Source organism: Tursiops truncatus, chromosome 5 (assembly GCF_011762595.2).
Source record: "Tursiops truncatus isolate mTurTru1 chromosome 5, mTurTru1.mat.Y, whole genome shotgun sequence".
NCBI classification, from domain to species: Eukaryota; Metazoa; Chordata; class Mammalia; order Artiodactyla; family Delphinidae; genus Tursiops; species Tursiops truncatus.
This window is the reverse complement of record NC_047038.1, coordinates 31501925-31524504: the sequence shown is the minus strand read 5'-3', so window position 1 is coordinate 31524504 and position 22580 is coordinate 31501925. Positions and strand designations below refer to the sequence as shown.

At 42.5% G+C, this 22580-nt stretch overlaps 1 protein-coding gene across 4 annotated transcripts in view; it reads right to left on the bottom strand.

Annotated features, from left to right (window-relative positions):
* Window positions 1-22580, bottom strand: part of LEF1 (lymphoid enhancer binding factor 1) — a 119241-nt gene that overhangs the window by 23828 nt on the left and 72833 nt on the right. For 2 of the 4 annotated variants that reach the window (XM_033856789.2, XM_019927787.3), the window contains exons 4-8: window positions 16503-16635; window positions 9720-9810; window positions 8003-8086; window positions 5797-5919; window positions 4619-4781 (exon numbers count right to left, since the gene is read on the bottom strand). In XM_033856789.2, the coding sequence (XP_033712680.1) occupies window positions 4619-4781; window positions 5797-5919; window positions 8003-8086; window positions 9720-9810; window positions 16503-16635 (594 nt within the window). The remainder of the gene's footprint in view (window positions 1-4618; window positions 4782-5796; window positions 5920-8002; window positions 8087-9719; window positions 9811-16502; window positions 16636-22580) is intronic. The other 2 variants (XM_033856792.2, XM_033856790.2) reach the window with 1 other exon arrangement.

Genomic DNA, 22580 nt, shown 5'->3' with positions numbered 1-22580 from the left:
CTAACTTCCCCTGAAAGGCTGGGCGATTCTTTCTCATTCACCTCTACCCTGCATATTGATTTTAATTACCCTGTTCTTGTTTTTTTAAATGATAAGACAAAAAGAAAAGAAAGGTGTGACTGGATTGGGGGAAAGGAAGGAGGAGTGAGGGAGAGAGGCTGGTGAGCGAGAAAAGGTTGCCCTCCAGGACAGCGATCCAGTGGTTAGGATGCAGCCCCCAGAGCATGGCAGGGATGCTCTCCTCAAGAAAACGAACACCTGCTGCTCTTGCCTGTTAGAAGAACAAGAACCTGATCTCAAAGGAGAGCACTAAAGCACCTTCGGCCTCCTTCCATCCTCCTGTCCAGAGGCTGTGGGGCTTACAGGCAAGGCAACCAATTCCATTTCCTTTGAAAAGCCCCTTGAAGGCCAGGGCCTCTGTGCTGGATAGAGCAGATGATTTCATTTTTAATTGCTTTACACGTGCGGAGGGTAAAGGTAAGATGCATGGCCCACAGCGGGACTTGGCCTGAGTCTAAAGGCAAATCAGGTAATATGCTTTTCTTTTTAAAAAAAAAGGGCGGAGGGGGGAGAGGAGACTGGGAGGTGGCAGGAAACAACAACAACAAAAAAAAACCCCAAACACCTGGGAAAAGTTACCTGCGATACAAGTCTTTGTACTAACAGAGTAATCACAATTAGTTAAGCGGAGCCTAAGGAGGCACGTCTGGGGAGCAGTGGAAGTTTAGGCAGGAAAAGTCACACCGCCTCTGTCAACTGACAGCTTTTCTAAACCTGAGGTACTGACCTAGAGACCTTCACAGGGAGAAAAAGCCGAACTGGGCACAGCGGAAAAGATCGGCCTACACTTTTTTTTAAAAAAAGACTGACCATTAGTGTTTCGACAGTTCTGGTGCTAACATGATCAACGAGAGGCAAAGTGTTATCCAAAAGGAACAACAACAAAAAAAGAGACTAAGAGAAAAAAGGTAAGGATAGAAGTCTTACTTTGTACATCTGTTTATTCATTTGATAAATAATCTCTCTCATCCTACTGCAGTATGTCAGTATAAAGATATCTTTTTTATCAATATAATTGTTTGTAAATATATTTTATAGTATAAAAAAGCTTAACTAATTTAAAGTATAATTTTGTGTAATTTATGGCAGCTTTATACCTTGCTGAGAAAATCTGGCATCGCAAATAGGACTTATCTCCCAAATACGTATGGAGGTTGGGTCTTCTACCCAAAACAAGCAGTTAATGAACAAGCATGAATTTTTCAGTTACAGCAGGAAACTTAGGTTGACAAGACCCCAGCGAACAAAACAGCGAAGTTCAAGGAGAAAAAAAAGCAGACCACAGACTAAACTGTTTACTTGCTTACCTCAGATTGCTTTTAGTTCCTTGATATTATTTCGAATTCACAAACGAAACATCATTTACCAGAGTAAAACAGTAGGTGAAACTTTGTATTAAAGTTTTGCACTGAAAACAAGGATAAAGTCTGATGCAGACAAGAAAGATGATCTTTCTTTACAGGAATTTCTGAAACACAATTGACCAAAAATGCTTTTCCATCTCTTCTGCTTACTGAAAGATTCACCAAGTTTTTGGGAAAATACCCATTTAATTTGAAGAGACATTCTGACAATAAATATGCAATAAGTGGACTTCCTTTAGTAGCCTGGAAGGTCTGAAAACAAAAGGCTTATTTTAAAGTAGTATTTGTGTTATTATTATTCAGAATACGAAGTAGAAAACTTTGATGCATTCATATGAACGAACATTTCTATGCTAGAAATACAGTAGAAGTGAATAAAAATCAGAAGATCAAATGTTCTAGGATGAATTTCAGGCCCACTATTAAGAATTCTAATTATCCCAATGTAAAACTTCATGATTTTAAAGCTGGGAACTTTAAAGAACTAGCAAGGACTACCCTGCCAGAGGCGGAGTTATGAAAGGATAGAAAACCTGATCTTAATCAAAGATCTCAGAGATCTATAAATAGAAACAGGTGTCCAAATTAAAACCAGAGAGAGACCTTAAATGAGAGCCATCCTTTAGGACACATGCTCTGATCTGGGGATTGTTAAGGGAGCTGAGAAAGTAGCAACTGTTGGAAATGTGCATTAAAAAGAGGAAGCATACATTCATATATTCTTAACTCTATAGAGCAGGAAAATAATTCCCACTGGAGGACCATGGACCTTTAACTCAAAAAAGAAACAAACAAACAAAAAAAATCTAAGAGTTTTACACAAGCGGAAATAACCCGTCTTTTCCTCTGATTTCTTCTTTTAAAGGGTCAGGGAAAATCGTCATCAGCCTTTAAGCTTTCAAGGAGGAATTCTTCAAAAAATGACGGGAATCACTCATCTGCTATGATCTGGCTTTGGAAATCATTGTAATTATTGTTATTAAGTGTTTAAGAATCCACAGGGAGATAGAGTACTGTACACAGGGCACCAAAAGAGCTATAATCTACCCCTGCATCCCACCCCTGAAACCCTGATGTCTTGCAGATTGGAAATTGCTGCATTTTTATGCTCTCCAACAGGAATCGATAATACAAGAACGCCTGCTTTCCTCCATCTGCGTCCTCACGTGGACTGGTAATCTCCTAAATGTTTTCTGTTATGAATGCTGAAATGTATTAGGTTTGTAACAAACATGACAAAAATAATCAACAACAGCTAAAACATGATCTCTAGGTCTCACAAATGTTGTCAAGACCCTCCTTCTCCTGAATGTTCATTTGCAAATCATGAATTTCTTGAGAGGTTGCAAAAACAAATACACAGGGTCATATTTTAAGAAGCTACCGGGACTTCCCTGGTGGCTCAGTGGTCAAGAATCCACCTGGCAACACAGGAGACACGGGTTCGATCCCAGATCCGGGAAGATCCTACGTGCCCCAGAGCAACTAAGCCCGTGCACCACAGCTAAAGAGCCTGCGCTCTAGAGCCCATGAGCCACAACTACTGAGCCCTCGTGCCACAACTACTGAAGCCCAGGCGCCTAGAGCCCTTGCTCCGCAACAAGAGAAGCCACTGCAATGAGAAGCCCCGTGCACCGCAACGAAGAGTAGCCCCTGCTCGCCACAACTGGAGAAAGCCCGCACGCAGCAATGAAGACCCAACGCAGCCAAAAATAAATAAATGAAAAAAAAAAAGCTACCACACATATATGAAGAGCATCAACAAGTTAAGATGAAGCATTTCTAAAATTACAGTGTAATTACAGAAAAATGCAATTTGAATTAGAAAAATTCAAATGTTCTCCACCACCCATCAGATACCCAACTAAACCCATTTCAATCCTGAGAAAAGTACTGGGAAGGACTTGACTAGCCTCTGGGCTGGTGGCTGGACAAAGAAATCTAAGAGTGTCTGTCCTAGCTGTAAGTCCAGTTCCTGGTACATGACAGGTGCTCAGAAAAATATCTTCGCATGGGTGAAAGAAGCAACAACAAAAAGAGAGGCAGTCGAGAAACCTGGCCCATGTACACGTTAAGATTCAGAGAGCAATTTTCTAGAAAGACTTCTCAGGCCTGTGCCACTTCTTCCATTTAAAGCTTCGAGGTGGAACGATCTGCTTATGTCTTGCAAGGTGCAGCCGACCACATGTGCTTGACAGGGTTCACCCAGAAGCGTGGCTGGTCCCGCAGGCCTTTCTGTAGCCCCCTGGGTGGGCTAAGTGGTGTCCTGCTTCAGAGTGTGCACGCACACGCACGCAACGCACGCACACGCAACACCCCCAACGCACGCACACACGCACTCGCACACGCACGCAACGCACGCACACACATGCACACACGCACACGCACGCAACGCACGCACACACACGCAACGCATGCACGCAACGCACTCGCACGCACAAAACGCACGCATGCACGCAACGCACACACACACGCAACGCACGCACGCAACGCATGCAACACACTCACACGGACACACACACACACACACACACACACACACACACACACACACACACACACATCCCTTTACCTCACCCCGTTCATCACATGGCTAACCCCAGGCAGCTCTCAGGCCTCAACTACGTTCTCAGTGGGCCCTTCCCCAGCCACCCTGTGGTTCTTTCTCAGATCCTTGCTCTTCATACAATATTTATCACAATTTTAATTATATATATACTGGGTTTTATTCGTCTAATATTCGTCTCATTTTTATTCGTCTAATTCGTCTAATATTTATTCGTCTAATTCGTTAATTATTCGTCTAATATCTGTATCCTGTCACAAAACTTCAAGCTCTACGAGGGCAAGCACTGCATCTATATTATTCAGCAATAATTATCTAATGCCTACCACAGTGCCTGGTACCTAAAAGACACTCAAGATATATTTGTTTAAAGAATGATAATAGGACAAACAGTTATCATTTTCAGGAAGTTTTCTATGCGCCAGGTACCATCTCAGTTGCTTACAAGGCATTGTATCATTTACTCCTCCTAAAGGCTGTCGTGCTCTCTCTGTTACTCCCCGAATGGCGGTGGCTGGTGACTATACAATGATTCTATGACTACCTGGCATGTAAGTGCATTCGGGCAGATGTTACTGAAGAGGTTCCGTGGTTACCGTGAACATCTGCAGACCATCCCACTACTTACCCTTCTGCCTAGAATCTGGTTGATAGCGGCACTTTCCTTCAGGGTGCACTCCGCTACGACATTCGCTCTCATTTCTTTCATGTATAACATAAAGGCATTCAGAGGCTTCTTGATGTGAGGTCTCTTGGGCTCCTGCTCCTTCCTCTGTTCATGCTGAGGCTTCCTAAAGGGCGGGGGTGGGGAAGAAGTGAGCCCAGTAAGGAAGACATGGCAGGAGAGAAGCAGAGCATCTGCTTATGCCACGAGTCCAGCTCAGGCTGGTACCACCCTCTGGGCTCTCTGTAAGCCCCCAGAACACCAGCAACTGAGAAGAGCACCTCATCAACTCCTTGTGGATGAGGAAGTTTACCTATAGCTATAGAAGGGGTGAACACAACATGGAAATGGGCTTGTGAAGATGTTCCATCTAAGCTTTTAGATGCTCCTTGGTCACCTCGGGAAAAGCTGAACATAGAGTGCGGGGGGTCAGTCCTCCTCCAGAACTGAGGTTCTTAACTTTTTGGGGGTCAACGGCCCCTCTGAGAAGCTAATGAAACCTTAGACTCTCTCCCGCAAACACACGCACGCTGGTTTTGCCTGTATTTGCAGGGGTTTTATGGACGATCACGTGCTCCCTGCCACCCCATCCATCCTCCCATCCCAGTACAAACCCTAGATTAAGAAACTCAATTACTAATCTCTTCGGACAATCTAGCCCTGCTGTAAGAGCCTGGGATGACCCTGGCCCGACAGGAAATCCTGGGCTTGGTTTGCCCCTTTCCCTTGAATTCTGTGCTCTTGAAGCCTTGATGCAGGGTGACTGCCTTTCTAGAAGGAAATGCACTGAACCCTCCAATCTACTTCGCTCCCGTGCTCCTCAAGAATCGGAACCCAATTAAAGCCTTGTAGTAAATGGCTAAACCGCTCAAGTTACTCAGTCGCTATGCTCTGAAGATCATCCCCCTTTGGTGAGTTTCCCTCGATCTTTTGAGGTCTGTGCTCCTCTTCAATCTCAGACCCAGAACCAGAGCAGTGAGAATCAAGCTGCTTTTGAGGACAGAGCTTCTGAGGCGGGGCTACACTGATTTCCGTAATAACAGACAGGGGGCAGATTCAACAACAGCGAAAGAGAAGAGACTGTGTGGTTTAAGTCCTTAGTACCATAAGGCACTCGCGGGTGAAGACAGGGGCACACTTACACGTGCATTAGGTCGCTGTCAGTGTGCGGGTGTTCCTGTTTGACCTGAGGCGTTACGATAGCTGGATGTGGGATGCCAGTTGTGTGGGGACCAGGAGGACCAGGAATCATATGATGAGAAAACCTAAAAGAAGGAAAGACAAGAAAACAAAATGTACCGCTGTAGCGAAAGCTAGACAGAATTTCCAAACAACCCACTGACTGCTATTGGCTGACAGTGAAAACACACCTTCACACGCAGAAGTATTAACTCTAAGTTAGAGCAGGCTGATGATTAATTTCTTTCTTTTCTGTATTCAGGTGGAAAATATTTATAATTACGTGCCACCTCACAGATTTTTTTTCAAGCTAATGGTACAATCTGGCATTTCTCCTGGGAGGGCTCTAGGCCATAGGATTTAAAAAAAAAAAAAAAAAAGTGAGTCACTTTTCTTGCAAAGCAGTTTTCAGAGAAGAATTTCAAGAACAATTACTGGAAATATAACACTATATTAAGATTTAGCTTTTTAAATGATTAAAAAATCGAAAGACATCACATTTTAAACTCTCTGTCTACATTCCTAAGCAAACCTTCACATTAAGAGTCTTCTTCTCCTGTTGGCTTTTTTCCTAATACTAGGAGAGAACAATTGAGAAGACAGGGGACAGGAAGATTTGTTCAGTCCCCAATTTAATAAGGTCACCATCAACGTCACCCCAAATAATTTTCTACACATAAAGAAAGTAGTGTTTGAGAGATCCGGACTAATGGAAAACCGATAACAAAATTAAGGGGAAGGATTTAATTAAAGGGAAGGATACAGTTCTGCTTCAAGGTAAAAACTACGTATGCTAAAATGAAGGCTTTTTCCCACAGTATACTTGTAGAGCATTAAACAAATCTTAAAATATCCAACTACCATCCAACACAAAGGAGGGAAACTGCCATGCAAGAAAAATAAAACAAATGAAGACAGTACTTTCAACAAGCTCTTTGGATAAGTTTGGATACGCTTTAGAAATTTTTGTTTTTCAAGCTCTTTTAAAGTCAACAATTTAATTCAACAAAAACAACTTTCTCAGGTCTTTTCATCGCCGCCTGTACAGTTAATTCCTTCTTCTGGGAAGGAAAGAAGGGACTCTGCTTGGATATGTAATATTTCAGAAACAAATTTTTAAAAATTAAGGAGGCATGGGAAAAATACAAACATTTGATCAAATCATCATGCTCTGCTAACTGTACCATTTGCAAAAATACATGATGCTGGTCATTTGCCCGTGAGAAAATCCCGTCGTCACACAATTCTTACAATGTTAAAAAAAGGGTACAGAGAGATTTGGGGGGAAGGATAATAATTTCATCCTCTCGCAATCAGCTAGATTTACAACCTACTGAAAAAATAACGTTTCTTAAAAAGCTGAAATTCGCCACAGAAAACTGCGAATTTCATACCGATGTAAAAAAGTAAAGATTCACAACCAGTTGCTAACCCGACAGTTTGACTTCTAGCATGTTAATGCTAGCTCCCTTGAAAAAGCCACATTGAACACGCAGATGACACACCACAAATGTGTGTGTACGTCAAAGCACAGGGCACAGAAGCCATCCTTTCCAGAGGCAAAAGCATTACACACAGCGGTGTGGCACAGCAGACCTCACAGAGCTTCGCTTGCACCAACGTGTCCACACGGGGCCTGATTCACACACTAGGACACGCAGCCCCGTATGGCCTGACAGCCTGTGAGCACCGTCCCTTCTCTTCCGACGGCCTTGGTCCCGAAGGCTCTAGACTGGGCGTTTTCAAACACTGGCACGTGAAACTGATACAACTTTCCTCATAGAGAGCAAATTAGAAAACTCAGATCAAACCAGTCTCTATTCTCCCCCCCGACCCCACCCCCATCATATTTTGAATCGAACAAGCTCTTCTGATAATGTCCCCTCTGGGGACGTTTCCCGTCCCACAGTCAGGTGGCAGCGAAGTCTTCTGGAGGGAGACGCGGGTTCCCGGGGCGGCCGAGTCCATCCCCCTGGTGGGCGTGGCTGGCGCTGCTGGGGGAGGACCCTCCGGGACGCCTAGTGTGGGAGCCAGGCACCCTGCGCAGACAGACGCGCGGGCCGAGCCGTGCACCCGCCCGGCCAGGACCGAGAGGCAAGCAGAGGCGCGCGAGCTGCAAGCGCAGGAAGGGCAGCCTGTCCTGGAGCGCCCGGTTCCACCTCCACCTACCTGGACATGGAAGTGTCGACTGACAGGGAGGATGGGTAGGGTTGCCTGAAGCCTCCCGTGACGGGATATACAGGCTGACCTTGCCTGAGGTCACAGAAGAAAGGAACCCATCAATGACAAAGCATGACTTACCAACCAGAAGTAAGAGTTTCAGGAGGGGAGGAACTCAACCAGAATTTGGGGGGAGTGTTACCAGGGCATTGCTTCAGTCACCCGGCTCCTTCCCTTCCTGGACACCCTCCGCCCAACCAAAGCATCGTCTGCCTTGAAGGAAATCTCCCACCGCAGTCCGTGAACGACCTGTCGTCTATCCCTTCCCCTCTCCCATCCCCACGAATGCTCTGAACAACAGGTAAACAATGTTTTCACTGAATATAACAGAACCTGAGAACGGTGAGATACTCCTTTTAGGTTAGTAGATTCTTTATCAGAATCTTTGAGCATTTCAGGGAAGGGAAAAAAGAAGGAAATAAAAGTTTATATTTATATAAAAATGAACAGTTTTTAAAACACTGCACTTCCCCCCCCCCCTTATATATCCATGCTACAGGGAAGAAATAAAAGATCGATTCATCGGAGTTATTTTCCTGAGAATTCCATCTCTCCCTCTGCTTTCCTACATCTCACACTTTGCATTTACACGGTCTTTGCATTTACACGGTCTTTATTTCCAGATGCCACTGATGCAACTCGGCCCAGGATTATTGCCCCTGAGTAGCTAAGTTCAGAGAGAATAATTGATGGAGCTTTGAAAATATCTGCATAATCAATTAAATTCAGACAAAGTTATTGACTGAGAGATTTAATGCAAAGAGAAGAGAGAAAGCGGGAATTTCCATGGCAGGATGAGCCTCCTTATGAAGAAGAGATAATCTAAGGATGTCAAGGTAGGGAAACTGGGGCCTTGACGTGGGAGCTGTGGGGACTGAGAGCCAGATGAAGAAAGGAGAGAAAATATCTGCTGAAGTTGCCGCGCTCTGTCCATGGAGTGAGCGGTGGGGAGAGGAGAGGAAGGGAAGTGGGAACAGGGAAAGCCTCACGCTAACAATAAAATGACAAAAATAGGCTACATCACATGCAGTGATTCTTTCTTCCCTAAATACATTTCTTTTCCTTTACCTTTACAATTAAAAAAATTTGAAAGGAATGTTACGGATTTTTCAGAAATAACAAAATAGAGAGCATTTGGATTCTGAAAAGAGAAGTCCAAACATCAGTTTTTCATGCCTCTGAACTCAAACTGGTGCTTATTTTATTAAAATTCAAAAGATGCTTTTGCACTTGCATTTCTCCCTAGTTATCTGTCATTTATCTCACTTGCCCATTTATAAGCAAAGATCGATATTCAATACATCTAAGGTTATGTTTCAAAAATATAAGTTGTTCATAAAGAACTAGAAAAGAAAAATCCACGCTGAACACTTTGTACAGGCATAGCAAATGCCCAAAGCCACAAATTGAATCCATAAAACTATAAGCTTCAAAGCAAATGCTACACAGCCATTTTCTACACATATTAGCAAACGAATTCAATCCATTTCAAAGTCTGTATGTTTTTTAATCTTTTAAATTAAAATGAAATAAAGTTAGCACCTTGCTTGTTGATGTGAAGTTTCTTCAACTCCAGTGTTATCATTCATAAAGCTAATTTCCATGAATGGGAAGTAGAAGAACACGTGTTCAAACGCCTGGCTAAATGTTGCAGGAAGGATCTTACCAGCCAAGAGGTGGGGTAATCTGTCCAACACCACCCGGAGACAGGGGATAGAAGGTAGGGATCTCGGGAGCTGGAGGATGTCTGGACATGCCTATTAAAAAGAACAACAGAGAGGTAGAGTTTTCAGATTCATAGGACATTCGACTTTAAGAGAAATAGAAAGGCAAGCAAATGCGTGATGTCATTAATACTTAAGCTCTCGAATGAAACAGTATTTATTTTTCAGATCCATTTAACAGAAGTCAGTTTGTTAACTTTTCTCAAGATTTCAGCATCTGAGAAAACAGGCATTAAGGGAGTACATCTTGAGGAGCTCCTGAAAGAGTAAATATGCTGCTAGTAAAACAGGCATCAAAATAAGACTTTAAAATTATTTAGTTTGCCCTCATTATAGTATCACTTTGGTCAGGAGAATGGTAGACAATTGTTTTTGTGTAGAATGGAAAATGACAGCCCTTCATAAGTAGAAGGCCTGCCATGGTGTTCAAGGATTAGGCAAATTGCTACTTTCAGATTTTCACTGGCTCCCTTATGGACACATAGATTTGGGAAATGTGATACCTCAGAGGATCAAAGATTAATTAGAAATCATCTTCAGCCCCATAATGGTCGTACTTGATATGATTCATTTGGTCTCTGCCACTTCAGCTCCAGCTAAGCTCTTCATCAAGTTGAGTCCTCTGGGCTCCAAGGTCAAGCTGTTCTGGATTAGTTGTATTCCACAGAAAATGAGAGTGCCACCAAATTGTTTCTTGAGCTCACACTCCCTGGAGCACACTGCCCTATAACTGTAAAAACCACCTGAAGCGGCTTCCCTGGTGGCGCAGCGGTTGAGAGTCCGCCTACCGGTGCAGGGGACACGGGTTCGTGCCCCGGTCCGGGAAGATCCCACATGCCGCGGAGCGGCTGGGCCCGTGAGCCATGGCCGCTGAGCCTGCGCGTCCGGAGCCTGTGCTCCGCAACGGGAGAGGCCACAACAGTGAGACGCCCGCATACCGCAATAAAAAAAAAATTTAAAAAAAACCCAAACACCTGTAGATTGTACCTAATCCTAGTCCCAGATGACACCTCTTTGTTTATATCTTACCTTGGGTACAGAAAAGAAGGGCTAAGACGCACACATAAAAATGCAAAATAAAAACTTAGATTTAGATTTGGGGGAAAGTGCTTCAGAACAGAAAAGAGCCACATGAGTTTCTTTACATAGCTAATCTGGCTTTAAAAGGCCATTACCATGTGCAAAGACACATTCCCAGGTTTAACACCCAGCATATGCATTCAGTGGCTGTAATTATATTAGCCGGTATGCAAATTAGGTGAGTATACAGAAGATGCCCTTTAAGTATGCTGCTTTTTTTTACTATTTAAAATGTTTATGAATTTCATTTGGATCTTAAAAGATACTGAAGGCCTTGAGCATATGGGAATGGCTTAAGAAGTGTCGCCTTCAAAGTGGATGTTAATTTGACTTTGAAGTTAGGACACACTCTTTCTCAACTCTCAGAGAAAGGTCTTTAATCTTTCTCTTAACAGAGAGTTTACAGGAGATCATCTGAGGTTTTACTGTTTTTAAAAGAATAGTCTAAAATCTCCTTTTTTGATCTCTTATCACTTTCAAATTTAATGAGTATTCTTTTAATTCCTTTATATCATCAATTCACCAGAAGCATTATGTACAATGGGACCCAGGGCATTCTGCGGATCCACTCTCTCCCACTGAAGCAGAACCACTGGCAGCTGGTTTTTGGAAGCTGGAAGTTCACCTTAGCAGAGTTACCATCAAATCTCCCTTTTTTTTAAAGCGAGAAATACTGCTTCTTTTGGTCACAGTAGACCCCAAATTTCATACTCTGGGATTTTTTTTCTTGGGTCTGGGGAGGTAGGGGCAGCAGGGGTGCCTACAGTGGTGATTCTTGACGTATCAGAATCACAGGGAAGTTTCTCCAACTCGCTGCCTCCCTCACTCTGACACTCTGATACCTCTCCAAGCCTCAGGTTCTGCAGGAGGGCTGCTCCGTTTTGAAAAGAAAAACCAGGCCAACTCAGAAGAACTTGGAAAACTTTGCGGAAATTTGAACTTGAAAATCGTAATTAGAGATGGAATTGTCTTAATTGTCTCCTTTAATCCCTTTGTTGGAGAGGTGAAGTGACGGTTCAGGTACCTAAAAAATGCGATTTGTCCTGGGATCTTATCTCTGGGATGCAGAGAAGTAGCCTGCTTTCAATCTCATGTCTCTAAGCAGACAAGCTTGAAAGCTTGCTCTCCACTCTAGTCCATGTTCTGAGTACACTGAGAAGGGTGAACCAGTGATTCTGTGTGGGAGTAATCTGACAGAACAAAAAATACAAACTAGCTGCATTTGGTTTCACTGCTTAAGAAGAAAGGCGGGAACTACCATTTACTTAGCACCTGCTACATGCTAGTTCCTACGCTGGGTATTTAATTTGACTCTTCCTATTAAAAGTCTACTCATATTTCAGATACCTCTCTCTCATGGAATATTCTCTAACTCTTATTGCTCTGAGAAATCTTTCTTCTTTGAATTTACAACATTTCATTTGTACTTTTAACATGGTACTTAAGATAGTCTTCACTTGGCTTTATAGTGAGGTTGTACAAATGATTTCCTGCCTGAGCCTCGTACGCTGCTTGGAAAAAAAGAGACCGTGTCTTCCCCATCTGTGCATCAAACTATGGCTGTCTCCGGACAAGGCTCTGAATATACGTCTGAGCGACTAAACAAATGAACAGGTGAAATAAATGGACCCATTCCCCATGCTGGGTCAGTACTATAACCGTTTTGCACGTACGTACATGATGTGGCTTAGGTCATTACATGAGTAGAAGAAAGTGGATCTGTGTTTTCTAAATAGCTTATTGTTGCTTTAAGATCCCGTTTCCAAAGATTCCGAGAAGTGTGCGCCTCTCTACCAACTCCTGTGCTACCTTAGACACATTTCACGTCATTCATTTAATGAGTATTTATTGAACACTTAACTATACTCTGGAGGCTCTATGCAGTATATCCTTAAAAAATTTTTAAACTTTTATAAATAACTTTTATAAACACAGCCAAAATGATTCTGGTGTCAGACTGCATGGATACAGTCATTCTGCCACTCACTAGCTATCTGGTCTTGAGGAAGTTATTTAATTATTATTCTGTAAAATCAGAATGAAAATGAAATAAGTGTTGCTGTGAGGAATACATGCATTCGTATGTAATACTGAGAAGTGCTTGGTATATAGTATAAGCACTATGTTGAGTGTCTGTTGTTATTTATAAGGATACAAAACATATAAACAGGTACATAAACCCAGTATTTCTTAAAAGCTCTTTCAACATTTTTATCAGACACAATGAGTGGAACAAAATGAGGGGTATTAGCTTCCCTTGCTTTTCCTACAACTAACTACACCTACACACCTGCACCCCGCACCCTATCCCAAAACACATACTGAGGGAAACGTAAAACCTAATATGCTTCCTAATAGGAAATTAACCTCAAGTTATTTTCCTACAAATGAGAATGGGTTCTGCTGACAAGCAGTTTATATTTATCGGATAATTCCATCTAGGGTTAGAGTATGAACACGATATTCTTTTTTTTGGATTTGGGGGGGGATAAAGCTAACCAGCTTCCCAAGGAACTTTGAAATCAGCAACTCAGCACCACCATGTTATAACCAGCTGTATGTGATATACCAAAAGGCAGGCAGAAGGAGAGAAAAGAGAGTAAATGCAAGAGATCCAGTAAGCCTTAGACTTTTTTTTCCCTTATACTTATTTTTTGGTGATCAAGGTACCCAAATATAATGATATGAACTCAAAATCATGTAAATTAGTACTTTTTAAAAAATTAGTTCTTTTTAAACCAAGGTTTTATATCCCCCTAACTACACGGTGATGAGGTACATGAAGTCCAGGACAAAAAAAGTAATTAAAAACAGGATTTTTATATTAAAACAAATGTAGACTGTGTATGGAGTAGAATGCAAAAATCACACGAATTTTTAGGACAAAATACTTCAAAGAAACTGCAAGCAGACAATTTCTGTTCATGCCCACTAGTCCCTTCTCTAGTTCTAAAAAGTTTGTTTAAAAAAAAAAGTTTGAGGAGTAATGATAATAAAGTACAATTAGCAAGGTAGGGTAGCCGTAAGATATGGAAACAGAAGAGAAAGTGTAATTGGTAGCTAGTCAGAAAATTGTCTGTTTCAAAAAACTGAACTCTCCTAGGGACTTCCCTGGTGGTCCAGTGGGTAAGACTCCGCGCTGCCAATGCAGGGGGCCCAGGTTCCATCCCTGGTTGGGGAACTAGATCCCGCATGCATCCCGCAACTAAAGCCTGGCGCAGCCTAAATAAATAAATAAATAAATATTTTTATAAAACAAAACAAAACAAAAAATTGAACTCTCCTAGAATTCCTGAAAGAACAACTTCTGAACCACCATGTGTTTAAAATTTTTTAAAAATTTTTATAATGTTATTTTTTTAAACAAGTCCGTTTCAAAGTGCTCAGAACAGGGACTGGGGTATAGTAAGTACTATGTAATTGTTAAGTAAATAAACGGTTTAAAACTAAATAAAACATGCTGTTGGATTATTTTTGCTAATAGCTTGTTCGGGGCTTTTATATCTATCTTTAACTGTCACCCGCATCTTTATGGTCCTCAGAGGCCAAGGTCATATTCATCATATGGTCCCCCTTGGCCACGGCCAAGGTCACATTGGTCATATGGTCCCCCTTGGCCACGGCCAAGGTCACATTGGTCATATGGTCCCCCTTGGCCATGGCCAAGGTCATATTCGTCATATGGTCCCCCTTGGCCACGGCCAAGGTCATATTCTTGAGCTTCCCTCTCAAACTCAGCCTTCTTCCTAAGATGCCTATTTTAATTCCCTTTCTCACTACATATTCACAGACCTGTCTCTGATGTTTCTTATTCTTTGGAGGTCCTTGACAAAAGGAAATAGAGGAGAGGAAGGACTGGAAATGAGGAATAAAACAGAGACAAACCCAGAAACATTGGCCTTGATGATTTCTGCCTTCTCTAAGTAAAGGTACCTGGGCTCCACTCAAGCGAAGTCCAACGGTAACTAAGTCCTCAAACAGTCGTCTTTTTAATAAAGGTGGGAAATGAACATGATACATATTTAACCTAGAAGTGTTCACAGCAGTGGGAAAAACACCCAGCCTCTGAACTCCACTTTTTATTTTTTATTTTACTATATTTTGTTGTTCACTATCGATCAAAGATAGGCCTGGACACACGGGTGAAGTGCTGGAGGTGGCACATTTGACCCCTATATACATTCTCTGCCTTCATGTGGTTTTGCAGGACCCTTTATTTTGAATGTCTAAAGAGCCCGTTGAGGTCCAAGTATGTGTGTACGTGGGAAGAATAAGGGCTATGCTGTGAACAAACTCCCCCTCAAAGTCTGCTCTAAGCTGACATGACCAGAAGGCTTGGGGAACCCGAGCGTTGTGTCTGACAACGAACCCACACACACACCCATCAGGTTAGAAAACAGGTGTCTTGAGTTTTCAGACCGCTTATGATGTGTGTTTCTCTGTAAATGATACAGAAGCAGAACTTGGTAATAATGTAGAGAAGCAAAATAAGACTCACGTTGCTTTGACTTTAGACAGAGATGGTTTTGTATTTTAATTATATTTATATCTAAATTGGTGCTGGGAAACAACAAAGAGAGGAGAAAACACAACAGGGATATAAAGACCAAAAGAAATCACAAAAGGCTCAAAAAGGTAACATTTGAGGAAAAAACAATCTCCTACTTTATCCCTTTTCTACCTTTTTTTTTTTAACACTATCATCAAACCTGCTAAACATGCAAACATGCTAAAATAAACAAATACGGCAGGGGGCACTGAGGACTGAATTTGTAATATATTTTCACAACATATTGGTTTACACTGTGATCATAGATCATCAGAGCTGTCACTTTGAAATGACCCTTCAATATTTTTGTTCTGTTTTTTTTTTTTAATCCTGAAAAGAAAAGAAGCCAACAACAAATTCTTGTATGCTTATTAGATGTGGCACATATATACAATGGAATATTACTCAGCCATAAAAAGAAACGAAATTGAGCTATTTGTAATGAGGTGGATAGACCTAGAGTCTGTCATACAGAGTCAAGTAAGTCAGAAAGAGAAAGACAAATACCGTATGCTAACACATATATATGGAATTTAAGAAAAAAGAATGTCATGAAGAACCTAGGGGTAAGACAGGAATAAAGACACAGACCTACTAGAGAATGGACTTGAGGATATGGGGAGGGGGAAGGGTGAGCTGTGTCAAAGCGAGAGAGAGGCATGGACATATACCAAACGTAAGGTAGATAGCTAGTGGGAAGCAGCCACATAGCACAGGGAGATCAGCTCGGTGCTTTGTGACCGCCTGGAGGGGTGGGATAGGGAGGGTGGGAGGGAGGGAGATGCAAGAGGGAGGAGATATGGGGATATATGTATATGTATAACTGATTCACTTTGTTATAAAGCAGAAACTAACACACCATTGTAAAGCAATTATACTCCAATAAAGATGGAAAAAAAAAGAAATTGCTATCAAATAAATTCCTCTCATCTCCTACAAATGTATTATGACCCATAATAATGTATTGACCCATAATAATGTAAATGTATTATGACCCCAGTGACATGTGTGGAGGCACTTGTGAGGTCACTCAGACTGATGAGATGAGGCTCCTTGCTTATCCAAAGCGGCCTGGGGAGGGAGGCAGGGCTCTCACCTTGTTTGGAGCTGACATCCGACGGGATGTGTGACGGGTGTGATCCTGGAGAAAAGTGCTCGTCGCTGTAAGTGATGAGGGGGGTGAGAGGATGGACTGCGTGGGACGGCTGCACCACGGGCACTTTATTTGACTGCAAAGTAACCACAAGGACAGCCGTTAATACGGACGCCCAGCTCCTGTCTCCTCTCCCCGCAGAAGTCACACAACAGCGGTCACTGGGCACCAGCACAACCCGAGAATCCTCTCCAGACCTGGACGACTGAATCGTCTGCTCTACTCACTTAGATCGTCAGGATTTTCTCGTGTTCGGTACTCAAGTACATGAATATCCCACCGAGAAACAACCAGTTATTTAACCAAGGCCCCTTTGGAGATTTAGGTTGGTCACTATTATCCCATATGACGTAAGTTCTAAACGTACACATGTACACTCCCCTTTTGGATTATCTCCTCGGGTGAAAGTCAGCAGAGAGCTACTGGAGCAAAAGTTGTGAATGTTTTATAAACTCTTTATTCATTATATATGTTCGGCATAAAAAAGGCACTCAATAAATATTGTTCAAAGAATACATAAATGAATAAATATTGTCAACTTGAAGGGCAACTTTTAAAACAACCCAGTATATATAAATCTGCTGTATTGGTATCACCTTAGTTTATAAAATTCGTCATTCTAGAGTTGTACATCTTTAAGAACCACATTATACCATATAGTTTTATAGTTTGGTCAATCAAGCATGACCATCATTCATTATATTTTAGAGCTGCTCAGTTCATCTTCAGGTTCTTTAGTTTCTAGAAGTCTTAATTGATAAGAGCAAGTTCCCAATCTTGAGCTTAACTGCGTAATGTGAAATATGGCTTGTCAGAACACTCTAACTTGTTAGCCTTTATATTTTAACATATTTTATATGTCTTATATGTGTTTAAAAGTAAACTTTATTATTTAATTTGGAATTCTAAAACAGTAACCCGTTTTAGAGGTTCAGGTTATTTATCTGGACCTCATCAATTTGAAATCTGGAATTCTTTTGTTTGGCTAAAGTTGACCCCGCCCCCCACCCCGCCCCCAAGAAAGTGCTTACAAAGCAAATCAGTAATATAAACAAGATTCAGGCAGTTTAACCTAATCAGGGGACTGTTTTAAAAGGAACTCTACCCACCCACCCACCCCCAAGAGAGTAAACTCAACACAATTATATACATGCAAAATACGTTCCTGATTTTAAATTCATCTCCTAGTTAAAGCAGTCTCGGGAAGATCTCTATTTAGAAACACTACCGTAATAAGTAACTTGTGAATTTAAGAGGAATAGACTATAATGAATTGTAACTATTCTCTCATTCACTAGTTCAGACAGGCCTTCACCACAGCCAGTTTGAAATAGTGAGACTGTTACTGTAATACAGACTAAAATGCACACGAAATCACTTTCTCCAGAAACAAGTATCTGTTTAAAACAAATATTAAAAAAATGTAAGTGCCTGAAAACTGCACAGTGTAAACTGCTTAAAATGTAGGGACATATCTGAACGGCTGAGGGTCCATAACACACTTGTGTGTGGTGGCTGCACCTATGATGTACTCTGATTATTTCATGTTTTTTTTTACAAATTAGGTATAAACGGTACGTGGCTCCAACAGGAAAAACCATCCTCTCAGGAAAATTAGGAATAATCATACTAGTAACACTTAATTCTCTTTACAGTTAGTAATAGTAATTCTCTACACCCTATCATTACAACCTGCGCCCAAAAGAAACTTACGAAGAAAAAAAAGCAAGGGGAAAAAAAATCACACTTTTTTAGACAATAACATAATATCCATACTAGACTTTGCCCTATTTTATAATTATCAGCTTCCCTCTAATGGCAGAACTTGCGTAGCTCATATGGCCCTTGGCATTTATTAAATAGAGCACCATTATCAAAGCCACATGCCTTTTCTCCCTACACTTCTGCACAGACATCTATGCACATAAATGTGTAAACGGTTAAAAAAAAATCTTTCCATGCTTTTCAAGGGTTAGTGATGCAGTTTGTCAAATACACAGAATGAGCTTCTTAAATACTTAGAATGCTAAAGGGATGCTTCTTAAATATTTAGGATGCTAGAGGAAGTGGGAGGCGGGTGGGTGTGACGATATTATTATTATAAACCCTTTTAAAGACAGCAAAAATCGCAACACCCAAATGCTAAAATGAATATATTTCAACTATAGTTTAGAATAACTGCTTTGAGTTTCATTTTTCAGAAGTTTCATAAGAAGCATAATCGCCGAACAATCTACTTAGATATTTTCTTGGGGTAGTTAAAAAAGCACTGCAGAAATCTTCTGGGAAAAAAAAAAATATGTATTTATTTTGCATGCCTTTCTCATTTCCAGAGCACCACCTTAAGGGACCTGCATTAGCAGGCAGCATCTTCTTGACGTCTGACCTATCCCTCCAGCCATATAGCTCAGAATCCGGTGCCATGAATTTTTGTTAAATTATGCTATCCTTGCTCTCCTCTTAATTTTACGGCTTTCAAGACAGATTTGCTTTCCTGTGGGAAGGAGATAAGAAGCTGAGGATTTTCATTTAAGCTCTGGCCTTGTCTTATATTTTGCAAGATGGATAGCGGAAGCAGTACTAGTAGGTGTGCTAAAGCCAACAAGGATTATGTCTATTTTTGTGGCCAAATAATAAAAGCAATATGAAATCTCAATAACATGAGCGAGCCCAGTTCTAGGGTTTATATCTTGCCTCCTGCTGATCACCTCTGCTACGTACACAAAAGGGTCCAACCGACACCACGGAGGCTCGGCACGTCGCCCTCACAGTCAAGTGTCCTCAGCCCTGAACAGTGGGCTTCCTCTGACATCAGGAGCCGCTGCCCTCTGATGCCACACGCCCACACAAGGCGAGAAGCCACGCACTGCGACTTTGTGTTAAGTTTTACGACAGACAATATAACCATTTTTTATCGCCCACCTTAGGGTTTTTTCTCTTTTTTTTGAACTTTTTATTTTATATTGGAGTACAGTTGATCAACAGTGTTGTGTTGGTTTCAGGTGTACAGCCAAGTGATTCAGTTATACATATACATGTATCTATTGCTTTTCAAATTCTTTTCCCACTTAGGTTGTTACATAATATTGAGCAGAGTTCCCTGTGCTCTACAGTAGGTCCTTGTTGGTTATCTCTTTTAAATACAGCAGTGTGTGCATGTCAGTCCCAAACTCCCAACATAACCATTCTTAATTCTAGTCTTCTCATCTCCAAATAACAATGTGCTGTATATTGGGGAGGGGAGCGTGTGAGGAGAGAAATAACTAATCGACGACTTAGCTTCTATAGACACACTTACGTAACTACGTTATAATGCCTAGTTACAGGTATATATGCGGGCACATGTGTATATTCATTAAGCACCTAAAATGTTCCAAACACTATTCTAGTGGGGATGGCCAATACAGACAAGGTCCCTGTTCTCACACAGCTTCCTTTCTAGGGGCCTGGAAAATGGGGATGCGAGTATTGGAGACTAAATAAATAAATGTATAAAAAGCAAAACAAAAACCCCAAGCAAAATCTGAAAAGACGACATCAAGTGCTATGAAGAAGAGGAACCAGGTGATAGAAGAGACAGTGTATATCTCATCATATGCCTTCGTATCACATTAAAGCTGTAAGAAACTGAAAGTTCATTTAGTCCAAGATCCTTATTTTCTAAGACAGGAAGCTGAAAAACAGAGGTCACCAGGGAATGGGTGATCAAGCCATGACTACTGTCAACACTTACAGTAAGACAGCCTTACTCACTACACAACTCCAGTTAACACAGGGCCACTGGGAAGAAAATGGGAATGGAGACCCCCAGGCGCACTTAAGAGAGTGGAACCAAGCAGCAGAGAAATTACCATCTTTCTGGCTCCTACTCTGTGCTGGGAACTGTGCACCTAGTACTGTACCTAATGGGACCCCAGTCTCCTGACTCCCCCTCTGGTGCTTTTCCCAGCATACAGCTCCCTGTAAGGGAGGGAGGAAGGGCAAAAATCATTTCGATTCTTTTTCATTCACAGGTACAGTCAGGTAAGTCTTAGCTTCCAGAGGAGAGCCACCAGGTACTCCCATCGTGTGTCCTTTCCTTGATCATCTCAGGAAAACAGCATGCACAATTATCCACCTTTACAAGACACCTGGCAGCCTTAAGTCGTCCCAAATTCTCCACGCCTGCTCAGAGAGAGGTTCGGTAACTTGTCTACGCTCATACGGCAGCAGGTGGCTGAGCCCGGCCACAGACCTTCATCTTCTGATTCCAGTTCTGCATCTCAGGCAGGTGATCAGTCAGGTGAGCAAAGGAAAAAGATGGAAAGAGCAGGTACTGGAAAAGGGGTAGAAGATATCAAGGGTGGATTCGAGAACACAGCTCTCCTGCCTACACTCAGCACGCATAAGTGGCCGTTCAGGAGGAATCCTGCAATCTTTTCCCAAACTGGAAAAACCACCATCAGGCCACCCTACCCGCGAAGCACATAATGATTACGGTAACTAACACTTAGCCAAGTACTTCCTAGGTACTAAGCACTTTATAAGTATCTTTGAGGCAGATACTATCATTATCCTCCTTTTCCAGAAGGGGAGGCTGAGGCACAGAGAAGGTAAGTAACTTTCCTGAGGACCCAGAGCTAGTAAGTGGCAGAGCCAGGTTCAAATGCAGGAAGTCTGGCTCTAGAGGCCACGTTCATTACCAGTAGACCATGCGGCCTCCCCGAAGAGCCCAGCTCATAAAATCCTGGACCCCGAGTTGACCATCTGGGCCGTCGCTGACAGTACGTGACATCCATGAAATGCCCGTGTGGTCTCTGTACCCCGCACAGGAATCACATCAGACAAAGAGGCACCTTAGTAGAAGTGGTTAGAGCTGGAGACTCAACAGCCACCTTTCTCTCCAGGACTGGAAAACATTCCAAGGAAGCTAGCTTGGCTGCCACCCAGGCTGGTCCCTGCGCGTAAGGACTTCTTCGGCATCACGGCCAAGAAGACCCACGCCTCCTGCGGACACGAAGTGGGTACCACTTAGGGACCCGGAGAGTCAGCCCCAAAGCAGCATTCCCAGAAACGACCCACTCACCGCTGGCAATAACTCGCGCTGTCGTGAATGTCGTCAGCCTCTGAGGATGTGGTCTGGGAAGGACTAAAACATGGTTCAGCTCCCTCCTGGCTAAGGCCGTGGGCCTGCTGGTAAGTGGAGTAACTGGGGGGGGGGGAATCCTGCCGGCCTGCTGGCTAGTCCCCGCTGTGCACATCTGCACACCTCCACTAAACCCACAGTGCAGGATCTGGCTGTGCATAAAGGTCCTGAGTTCCATTCCAACTGGCTGTGCATTTCATCAACAGTCCTCCCGGTAATGGCCGAATCCAGGGGAATTCTGACACTCCACCAACTTACCGAGATGAGGAATTTCATCTGGCCTAAATCGTTATAGTGGCATTTTACTTTTTACTAAACTCCTAATACGTCTGGTGTTCGTGAAGTAGAAGCCGCGTAATTTCGTATCGTGCCTTCCCGTCCTCTTCTGAGAATCTGAGCTTCTCAAGCCTTCCCACAAAGAGCAGCAGATTGAATTTGCCCAAAAAGGATACAGTGACTCTTGCATTCGCTAGAACTCAAAAGTAACACTTGGTACTGGAAATCTTTCCTAAGAGCCACCAAAGCTAAACACCTGATTCAGATCTGCTGCGGCTGTCAAATCTCAGATGACTACCGGCTGAGAGGCAGCAGCTCTTTTCAGATAATGATGAGGTCCCAGACTTTGCAGACTTCCCGAGCAGGAACTGATAGAACTTCTAAGGTTCGCAAAGGACAAGTATTCCACGAGCCCAACTCTGGAGGCAAAGGGATGGTCTCTACCGGACACCTGGAATATCTTCCCTAAGAGAGGAAGGAACATGTTGTAGGGAAAGGAATTAATATGCACTGGACACCCAGTAAGTGCCCTCATTACGGCCATGCCTTTATATCTCTGGCTGGCACTCATGCACAGAGGTGGGGCGGTATCACCTCTATATTTATAGATGAGAAGGCTG